We start from the raw sequence: 11,874 nt of genomic DNA, 5'->3' as shown, positions 1-11,874 counted from the left end.
TTTTTCTTGATACCAGGATTCCGTAATTTTTTAAATATTCTATTGCATGCTGCTCCATTTAGCAAAGGTTCAAAATTTTAATAATTGTTTCAAAATGTGAGGGAAAAAGATAAATAGCAGTTAACTTAGTTTCTTCTTTAGAAACACCAAACAGGTTCATAAAAAATTTCATATTTACGTAAAACTAAAGCAGACTTTTTTTTTTGTGTGTGTGTGTGTGTGATGTTGTACGTAACCATTATTAGCAAAACATCACATTTCTTGGTGACAATTTTTGCTTACTCTGAATTGTAGTTCTCATGTGCATTTCATAATGGCACTATAAAGTCTCTCATTTGCTTACTCTATCATTAAAAATGGAGATTCTAAAATTTAAAAATATTTTTGTTACTTCAATTTTCCAGATAGTTCAAAGCTGAATAGTCAGGTTTTTACTGTAATTCTCTTTTCATCCTAGAGTGATATGTCAAAATTGAAGGCAGATAATTTCTTTATTTTACTTGCTGATAGTTCCTTTTCATTTAATGATTCTTAAATATTTCTAATTTCCATTTACAAAAATGTATATGAATCTTAGGTAGAGGAAGCTGGTCTTTTGAATAGGTAAGTGGCATATGTTTGTCAATAGGTAAGTGCCGCTCAATTTTTGTCATTTTTATCTTTTAGTAATAAACATAAAATTTTCCCAAATATGAACCAGGAGACTGCATCAAAAGTTAGATTGTTACTTGAACAAAATTAAAAAAACATTTTTTTTTTTTAAATTTGAAACTGCCAAAACATGAATATTTTCGTTATTTAAAACACTTCTGTAATTGGAAGCAATTGTTTACAATGAACCATTGTAAAAATAAAAGCCGACTAAGAAGGGTGGGTATGTATATATTATATACTTTTGGTACTTCCGATTGTGTTAAAAGGGGAGGTGCATAACTTGATGTTATAGCAATTCTGTACACAAAATTTTAACATGATACAGCTAATCATTTCTGAGTTATGCGAGATACTTATGTACATACTTACATACAAAAGTATTAAAAGATCCAGTCTGAACCCATTTTATAAGCTGTATTGGAATAAAGAATCTTTCATTTTGTCCATACGCACAGGCATCACCCGAAAAAATAGCCAAAATGGATATTTCTGTTAAAATCTGAAACTTTTCGTAATTACAATGTTTTCTTTATTTTGTACAAGAAGTAAAAGTCTAACAAATAATTCAATCAAACACTAGTAAATGATTCAAGGTGTCTTATAATTTTTTGCAATTTAATTAAGAATTAATTTGATCATAAAAACTGCAATACGAAAACATCAGTTTACAATATAAAAAGGGTTTATTATTTAACTTTTTAAATATTTCATTTTTAAAAAATTCAATATGACATCTATTGTTGCCAACTCACAAAATTAAATCTTTACCATTAAATGATGTTAAAACACAAAAAATTTCAATTTTGAAAACTTTAGCATTATTTTTTGAATTTTTTCCTTCGACATATAATGCTTTAAAAGGATAATAATAATAAATTCATTATTTTCCAAATAAAATTAAAAAATATATGCATATATTAAAAATCTTGCAATCTTGTCAAAATTAAAAAACAGTAATCTTTCTTCAGCGAATTCAAAAGCAATTCTGACCTTATTTTGGAAAAAGGGACCAGAAATTATCCCAGGTAACTAAATTTAAAGTTTCTTTACAGCATGAACTATATGTTTAGTGAACAATGAAGTAAATCAGTTTAAATAAATTATTTTATATTGCCAAGACAATATTACAGTATCAAAATATGTACTTATAATTTTAACACACAACACAAATGCAGCAGAACATAACTGAACTTTCTACAAAAAACTATGTGCCCATAAACAAAATTTTCAATAAAACAACTATAAAATAACTGAATTTAGTACAGAACTGTATTTATATATCAACAGTGAATATTCACATACGTAAAATATAAAAAAATTCATAATTACAAATGAAATATCCTTATGAACATCCTTTCTTTCAGATGCATTTTTTTAATACTTAAATATTATTTGATGTCAAAAAGTTATATAAAACAAGAGTTATAATGAAAACGAAGCTAATTATTTTTAATTATTAACTTTAACAGGTAATATTTAAGGAAAACTTTTACTTTGACAATTATGAATGCAAAACATATAAATCTACTGAATTTTACTATATAATGTTTGAAATAATGAATTCTCTTTGACAATCTGTCAAAGAATGTTCATGTATCAAATCACAAATGATGCCCAGTTTTTAAAATATGCGTAACTTAAAGCACAATAATTTTTCAAATAATTTTATCAGTGATGTTAATACATATGACTCTCAGCTACAAATATAATAAAAGCATGGATAATCAGAATCTGAATAAAATTAAAATGCTTTACAAATTAAAATCATAGCAAAATACTAATTTTTTATATTCATATTTTACTTTTAGTTAAATATATATTAATTTAAAATTTTCTCCAAATGCTCCGAATTGATACTTTTAGTGAGAAAACATATTTTTATCGTCAGCTAGTTTTGACTGCAGAGAAATTTTTCTGAACATAAGAAAGAGTGCAGTGCTTCTTTGCTATAGTAAAGAAGTACTGCACTATTTACAATACTGCCAAAATCTCACTGCATGTTCTTATAATACCTCACCACATGATCTTATATTAGCACTGTGTTGCATTTTTGCTCTCGCCACATGCTCTTATATTCATTTTTGATAAGTTTTTCGAATTCACATTGTTTACTAAAAATATATTCATTGCTTTTTTTTTTTCTTTTTAACATGACGCTAACAATCTTTAAATTACCATGTAATGATGTGGAGTTTTTAACACACTAATACATGAAAATGGCCACAACATGAAACTTTTTATGTTAACAATGACACGAAATGGAGATGTAATATTAAAAACTGCAAAATAAAGAAGGGTGTACATGTTCGAATGCAAAATAAAGATGGGCGTACATGTTCGAAATTGGTTTAGCAGTTCCAGAATATTGTTTGTCATTGCTGTTAGATTAAGCATTCTTGAGCAGAGGAGTTAATTTCTATGAAATGGTGTAACCAAACAGCTTAATATGTGTGAAAGTGGAACTGGAACAATTATATGTGATATTATATTAACAATAAGGACAAGAGTTCATCACAAATATTCTTAAGAAACAACATGCGAGTTTATCATCATTATTATTATTATATATTATGTTGTTTATTTTTACATTCATGCTTCATGAACTTGGCAAAATTATAGCTGAGATTTTGGCATAAATTTAAAATTGCTAAATAAGGTTGAGGGCTACTATAACAACGAAGTACCAATATTGCTCTTGAGTTAGTTATTTCAATTTAAAAAAAAAAAAAAAAAAAAAAGAAAGAAAGAAAATGACACACTTTAAAACTTTTCAGCAACAGCCCTTACTTTGAAAATAAGAACACTGCTATAAGAGATAAATAACACAATTTAATAGTGGCCAATAAGTCAATGGAAGCCTTTCTGGCGAAAATTGTTTGATATAAAGTGTCTTACTGAATCCTCATTTCCTTATGTGGCATTATTGTCACAATGATAATAAGTAAATTTTTAAAAATTCATGAACTAATTCATGAACATACATTCATTGAAATGTAAAAACTGAAAAAGTAAATAAACTCCAAACAATTTACAACTAATGATTATATATTCCATTTCATTAAAATTGATATTTTTTTCACATTCCTATAACATTTGCAATGTTCAATACAGATCCCACACCATTTTTAACAACTAATTTAGACTAGCAAATATCAAACAGAAAATTTAGAACATCTACTTTTACTGATGTTCGTATGCTTTTGTAACTTTTGTTTGTTCCCAGTCGGTGTCTTTTGTTTATCTGTAATATATACTAAAATATATCACAGAAGAAAATATCACAATTCAGAGGCAATTGAAAAATTATGCCAGAAATACACACCAGTTTTAAAGTAGTATCAGTTGATGATTAAATTTCAATATGTTCTATTTTTAATGATTCTATACATAAATACTTAAAAAAATGTTGAAATATTTAATTTAAATATGTTATTTATTGGCCAAAACTTCATTAAATGACAAGAAAATATGAGTGATAACAATGGAGTTTCCCAGAAATTCGATGAAAGACAATGTTTAATCTATGCACAAAATTGATTTGAAAACAAGGAATTTTAAATTTGGTACAAAGTTTGCATCAGTATATGTTTGGCTTTATTATTTGCTGTTACATAAAGCAAAGGCTGGGATAAGAAAAACTGCAACAAGCTCTTTGTAGAAGAAAGAAAATAAGGTTGTCTGACAACGTGGTCAAGAACTACTAAAATACCACTAATGTCGAGATCTTTTTTCATTTTTTTATCCTCTCCTTTTAGGAGCCCAATACCAACCAAAAAGTTGTTATTAAATATAGAAACATCACTTGACCAAATACTAAAAGCTTTAGAAAGAATATCATCTGCAAATTTATATGCAGCTAACTTAACTTTTTCATTATCCAAATCTACAACTGAACATACTTTACAAAATAGCTCCACATAATCAAAATCTGATGATTCTTCAGGAAGCAGCGATAAGATATCTTCATTGGCATCGTGGAGGGAAACTAGCATACCTGAAGTTGGATGACGTACAAAATCATGGATGCTGCTCTCTTTGTATATAGGACATGGATGTAATGAAGTTTTACCATCTTCCAAAGATTTATTAGAAATTTCATCCTGTGAATCACTTTCTTCCTCTTCCTCTTCCTCAACATGTTCCTCATTATAATCATCATCATCTTCATCTTCATCATTTTCATCATCTTCCCCTAGTCAGATATATTAAAAAGAATGATGAATGAAATTTTATAAGAATAAATTTTAGCACCTAAATCAAAATAAAAATATTCAAATACTTTATAATTCATGACTTTTTTAATATATGTTACATAATTGCATAGTTTAATAAAAATATTCAAATACTTTATAATTCATGACTTTTTTAATATATGTTACATAATTGCATAGTTTAATAATCAACAGGCAATTCTTAGTTCTGATTTAAAGAACAATTTTATTTTCTTGTACTAATTCCCATTCTATTATGTGCAAATTTCAAATGTTGACACAGGTTTTTAACATGGAAGCACTGAAATGTTAGTTTATGCAGAAGCAAAATTTTTGGAATTCTAGATTATTTAAAAAAAAATAAAATATAATATAATTTAAATACAATTTTTCATAAAAATATAATTAGCTGAAGTGCATTAAATACATTAATATAATAAACATGGCACAGTTTTTCGAATTGTTCAACATCGTGATCCCTATGCAGTTTATGAAAAAAATAATGGTATAACTAGAAAATTAAATGAGATTCTTGAATGAAGAGCATGTTGCCCAGTTTTTTCTTATTTTTATTCACATCAGACACAAGAACATATTAGACTGAAAAATCCAAGCGTAATTAATCTGAGAAACAGGAAATAAAAAGCTAGCCTAGTAAGCCAAAAAATAAGCCACAAAGAATTCTAAAGATTCGTTTACATAAACATTTGCCACAAGGCCTGCCCGGAAAGAATTCAGATGACCGTAAATCACGCTGTCTGCTCACATGATCATTTTTTTTAACAACTTTTGTCCCCCCCCCGGTGAACCACAGGGAGGTTCATCAAACTTGTATATAAACAGTATACATTCATACTACAAAACACTCAACTTCCATACACAAGAGAGAAATTAAATGGAACATTAGGCAATTTAAATATAACGTTATCCAAATTTAAAAAAAGCAATACAGTAGAAGTCCAGAAAACCCGCAAAGCTTGGAGCCAGAGCTTGTGCGGATTTTAGCATAGAAAAGCTAAATCATAATATTCAGACTAAAAGTGCAAAATAAGTAAGGCATATTAGATACATATAATTAAATTACTATATACATTATTGCAATAACTTATATGTATTAAATTATTATTACATATACTATAAATTAATTATATTATTCATTGTATTATATATACACAGCATCGAGGTTTGCCGATTTCGACCCATGCAAAGATTTCTGGTGCTAGAATCATTGTTGCTGTAAAATTTCAACAGCTTTTCTTTATTTTCCCATATATCATACACAATCATATTGCAGTTCCATACGATTCTACTATAAACCAAGGAGTAGCACCTGTCTCCATCTTTTGCAGAATTTGCACTTTTTGCATTACCGTCAATGCAATGTGTTTACATTTTTCAACGTTGGAAGCAGTAAAATCATGAGTGTGTTTCTTATCTGTAATTGTAGTAAAAAGTGCTGAAATTTAAAATATTCTTAATTTATCCACAAAACATCCAGATAAAAAAAAGGCAGCACTAAATAATCTCGTGAAATAACAAAACTCAGAAAATACAACAACGTAAATCTTGAACTTGAGAGAGGAGTTGAATGAATTGTCTGCTTTCTTACCTTGATGCAGATTAGAGGGGGAAAAAACTTTTATCATGATGTTAATAATTTGGTATTTCCATTATGACTCATTATTATTCGGTAATTATGACGTCATTATTTGGTAAGTATTTTTTCTTCGATATTTCGTACTCAATGTTGCAGTTTCCAGAACCGAACCTCTGAATGTTTATATTTTGAGAGGCTACGCGGATTTCAGGAGTAGGCGGATTTTTGGTATTTGACTGTATTCACCTTTTTTTTTTTTAGAAGATTATTCAATGGCCCCCTAAGAGAGCATACCATGACCTCGTGAACTTAATCACATTTTAAATTATTAAACTTGTGCATGGAATTTAGTAGAATTACAAATTTTAACAGAATAATTCAAAAAAATAATAAACAGCCATAAAAAGATATACTCACAATATATATTTGTAAATTAATACTGAAGATTTTCATATAGAAATTCCATTTATACTTTCACACTTTAGTTCTGAAGTTCCAAATTGTACAAAAGTTTTAATGGACATCTAAATAACCGATGACTTGGTTTTTACCTTGCAAGCCCTCTTCGAGATACATAACGTTGAAAGGCAAACAAAAAATGCATCTGCCATCATATTACTAACTAGTTCCAGATGAACACTTCCAGTAACAGAACACATTATTAACAAAATATATTGTTTGTTTTTACTATCTTTCACAAATAATGGACCAGCATAATGGATCCCAATTACTGTAAATGGGGCTGATTGTTCCACTTGGGTAATGGAGCAACCATCTGGTCTCGGAGAAATGCTGAATCTTTTGCAAATAACACATTTACCTAGAAGAGATTTTATAACTTGTCTGACCTTTAATATCCAGCATTTTTCTCTCACCTGCACCAGCATATGAGATACGCCGGAATGAAATACTTTATTATGGGATTCCCAAATCAGTATTCAGTGAGTTGAGATTTTGGCAGTAGTATAATAGGGTGTTTTTCATCCGTAGATACAGAAGTTTTCTCAAGCCTTCCTGTCACTCGCAATACATCTTCATAATCTAAAAATGGGTTTAAGAATAACTTAAGAGTATTTTGTTAAAGGCTTGCCATTCTTCAAACAATTAATTTCCTCAGAAAAAAAGTCCCTTTGAACAGCTTTTACCCAAAACTGTTCAGCCCGATTATATTCTTTAGTAGTTAGAGGATCCACTGTACTAGTTTTCCTCCTAAGAACATAAACAAACCATAATACCTAAGAAGAAACTGGAACTACTCTTATATTCACCCTCAAGTAGGCAAAGATTTTTGGCGTGAAATTCCATGCCGCCATATTACTACCTAAATTTTTTGTCTGCATTTTGAATTTTAAGCCTAAAATGTCTCCAAAAATGCAGTTTTTGCATATGCAAAAACCGTTTTGAAGACACAATTTAAGCTAAAAATCCGAAACAAAAAATTTAGATAGTGAGTTCTGCGCATGCCCGCCTCGGATGAGCGGCAGATGGTGAGGAGAGAGCAGTGTGCATGAAACGGGAATTCCCTTTCTCATCGGAATGTTATTATTGATGTGTTAAATAAAGTTTATATATTTTATACTTGTGTCTTGCTTCACCATGGAACTCCTACATTGGTGATCGACGTTGGACAACGCACATCTTTTGATCGTTTCTTGGAATTTGGACAAAATATGAAAATGAAACTAATCCAGACGTCATAAACAATGGATGAAATATTAGCTGTGAAAATACCTCCTTTCATTCCTTCTGATCCATCTCTATGGTTCACGATGGTGGAATCTACTTTTAAATTAGCGGTTCCAAAGGCTATAACAGAATCCAGAACCAAGTATAACTACTGTGTGGTGCATTTACCTCCCGACATCGCTATGACCGTGAGGGATATCATCATTTCTCCTGACCAAACGGATCCATATGGGAAACTGAAGAATGAAGTAATTTCTTGCTGTGGTGAAAGTAAATCACAGGAAATATGTCGCTTACTAGGGGATCGAAAGACGTCTGAACTTTTACGTGTTATGCAGCGGCGTGCAGAACACGCGCAGAATTATAACATGACGGATACTTTTGTTTTGGAATTATTTCTGCAGCAACTACCTACAAATGTGCAAGCTATTTTAGCAGCAATCACCCCTCTAACCACACAAAAGGCTGCTGAAATAGCAGATAAAATTATGGAAGTGTCATCTGCTCAGGTAAGAGTAGTTTCTGATTCTTGTGCATCATCAAGTGTTACACTAAACTCTGAACTGCTTAAAAAGATAAAATTGCTTTGCAAGGAATTTGCATTTCTACAACGTTCAAGAAGTCATTCTCGTAATAGTAATTTTCGTCATGCAACAAATTGTGAGAAATCTTATGAAAAAAGTGATCTATGTGAGTACCACCGAAAATTTGCTTCTAGAGCAAAAAAGTATACTCCACCTTGCAATTTTCAGGGAAATTTCCAGGGCAAGAAGTAGCGGCGATATACACCTCACCTTCTAGTTCTCGTCGCCTATTTGTTCGTGATCGCAAAACCAATATTAATTTTTTAATTGATACAGGTAGTGATTGTTCCTTAATTCCAGCCTCAAGATCTGATAAAATGACTACTCCTATTCAAACTTTTCTGGCTGAAAATGGTACTAAGATAAATGTATATAAACAAAAGTTATTATCTTTAGATTTAGGTTTAAGAAAACAGTTTGTTTATCCTTTTTGTGTATGCAATGTTCAAACTGCTATAATTGGTGCAGATTTCTGACATTATTTTAACCTACAACCAGATCTTAGAAATCATCGCTTAAACCAGTGCTCCGCAACTGGTGTGCCACGGCACACTGGTGTGCCATGAGTAGGATATAGGTGTGCCACAATCAAATACATGTATTTGACATTTTGCAACTTTTTATCACGTATTTAATACACAATGACAATTTTTTTTTCCTTAATAATGTCTATTTTAAATGTTTTTATATATTTCACCGTTGTGTGGTTGTGTGTGTGATTGTAAGTGTGTCAGCATTTGAATTTTTTCGGCACTTCCTTGATAACTCGGAACTCTTTGGTGTGCCACGAAATTCCAGAAAGATTTTTTGTGCGTTGCAGGTGAGAAAAGGTTGCAGAGCACTGACTTAAACAATACTTAAATTAAATTCTTATAGTATTTTATTACATGTTGCTAGTATATATTCAGTGAAATCTGTAATTTATAATAATCATTATGCTAAGTTGTTAAATGAATTTCTCGTATTGTTCAAGCTCCTTGTGCAAACCAAATTGTCAAACATTCAGTTCAGCATCATATTGAAACTTTTGGCCCTCCCGTTTTTGTCAAACCACGTTGGCTTGCACCCGATCGTTTGAAAACTGCAAATATGGAATTTCAACATCTGTTAGATTTAGGCCACATTTGCCCATCCAACAGCAATTATGCTTCGCCATTGCATTGGCGTCCTGTCGGTGATTTTAGAGCCCTTAATGCTCAGACTAAAAAGGACAAATATCCAATCCCTAGTATTATTGATTTCACAAGTGAACTCCACGGGTGCAACATATTCTCCCATGTAGATTTAGTTAAAGCATTTCATCAAATTCCGATTGCTCCCGAGGATGTCCATAAAACTGCTATTTGCACACCATTTGGACTTTTTGAGAAAACTCGAATGAAATTTGATTTCTGCAATGCATCAAGCACTTTTCAAAGGTTTATTGATGAACTGGCGAGAGGTCTAATCGGCATATATGCATTTATTGATGATATTTTGATTGCCACAAAGAGCATATTAACAATCTACGAGCTCTCTTTCAAATATTAGATCATTATGGTTTAGCAATCAAACCCTCAAAGTGTATATTTGGAGTTCCTCCTACACTAGATTTCTTAGGATATTAAGTCTCTAAAAGAAGGTATTTTTCCCATTCTAGATGGAGTTGATGTCATTTCTAAATTTCCTAGACCAACAAGCTTAACACAGCGTCGCAGATTTCTTGGCCTATTAAATTTTTATCGCAGATTTTATCACCTTTAATTAAGCTTCTCGAAGGTCATTCTAACAAAAAGAAATCATTCCGTCCAACTAAGAAGACTGAAAATCCTCTTCCGTGGTAGGATGCCGAAAAGGCATTTTTAGCAGCTAAAGCTCTTACAAAAGCTACCCTCTTAAGACATCCAATTCCTGGTGCTCAACACAGTTTTTGGACCGATGCATCTGATGTTGTTATTGGCGGCTCTCTCATGCAACTCCATAATGGTGAATGGGAGCCAACAGCATTCCTTTCTTTAAAATTGAATAACAGTCAATGGAAATGGTCTACATATGACCGCAAACTTCTGGCAATATACGAGTCTATCAGGAAATTTCAGCACACGTTAGAAGGTCGCAACTTCATAATATTTACCGAACAAAATCCACTAACATTCGCTTTCAGGCAAAAAGCAGAAAAGTGCTCTCCTCGACAACTGAGACACCTTGACTATATTTCTCAATTTTCCACTGATATACAATATGTTACAGGTAGGGAAAATGTTATTGCTGACACATTCTCCCGAATAGAAGTAGATTCTGTTTCTCGCTCACCTATTCTGGATTTCAAACAGTTAGCCTAAGCACAACTTGCAGACCATGACTACAACAATTACTAACTTCTAAATCTTCTTTGAAGCTCTGCCAACAGTATTTTCCACTTGAAGATACGAGGGCTATCCAGAAAGTAGATTACGTTTTGGAATAAAAAAATAAACAAAGTATAGGAAACAAATTTTATTATATACAGATGAAAGCCACACTCAAATACTACTTTTCTACATAGTCACCATACAAATTAAGGCATTTATCGTAGCGATGTACGAGCTTGGAAATTCCTTCGTCGAAAAATTCGGCCGCCTGCGCCTTCAACCACTTCGTTACCTCTTCTTGCCTTCCATCTTGCACAAAACTTGTGGTAACCAAGCTTTTCGCTGATGATTTCGTGCAACAAACTTCGCGAAATTTGTGGAAAACTCAAAGAAAGTTCCGTTATTGTGAAATTTCGATTTTCACGGACTTTAGCATCGACTTTTTCGAGAAGTTCGGCGGTCACTATGCTGGGTCTCCCACTTCGATCTTCGTCGTGAACATTGGTTCGGCCATTTTGAAATCTTATGACCCACTGACGCACTCCACCTTCAGTGATAATGTTGTCCCCATACACTTCACGAAGCTGCCGATAGATTTCTATCGGTTTACAGTTTTTTGCAGTCAGAAACCTTATTACTGAGCGCAGCTCGCGGGATTTTCAATTAACGCAGACATTTCAAACCGTCACAGTATCTGAACGGAGCACAGCACGAACCGCTCACTAGCACGGCTAGATGCAGACTGAGCTGCGCAACGCTCTGACCCCAAGATGGCCGCGCTAGCCCCGTCCCTAGCGGACACAGACAGAAAC

General features: G+C 31.9%; 2 protein-coding genes across 2 annotated transcripts in view; one reads left to right on the top strand and one right to left on the bottom strand.

Annotated features, from left to right (window-relative positions):
* Positions 1-1,053: 1,053 nt before the first annotated feature.
* LOC118182187 (ran GTPase-activating protein 1-like) overlaps positions 1,054-11,874 on the bottom strand; it is a 28,985-nt gene continuing 18,164 nt past the window's right edge. Inside the window, exon 2 of the mRNA XM_035351504.2 lies at positions 1,054-4,846. Within this exon, the coding sequence (XP_035207395.1) occupies positions 4,209-4,846 (638 nt within the window). The 3' untranslated portion in view covers positions 1,054-4,208. The remainder of the gene's footprint in view (positions 4,847-11,874) is intronic.
* On the top strand, positions 8,166-8,924 carry LOC146996243 (uncharacterized). The gene has a single exon (XM_085820511.1). It carries the CDS (start codon positions 8,166-8,168, stop codon positions 8,922-8,924), a length of 759 nt encoding a protein of 252 aa, XP_085676637.1.

Source organism: Stegodyphus dumicola, chromosome 7, assembly GCF_044657685.1.
Source record: "Stegodyphus dumicola isolate Sdum_Otavi_A_Nest chromosome 7, ASM4465768v1".
In the NCBI taxonomy this organism is placed as follows: Eukaryota; Metazoa; Arthropoda; class Arachnida; order Araneae; family Eresidae; genus Stegodyphus; species Stegodyphus dumicola.
The sequence above is the reverse complement of the archived record's forward strand: the minus strand, read 5'-3'. Positions and strand labels throughout refer to the sequence as shown.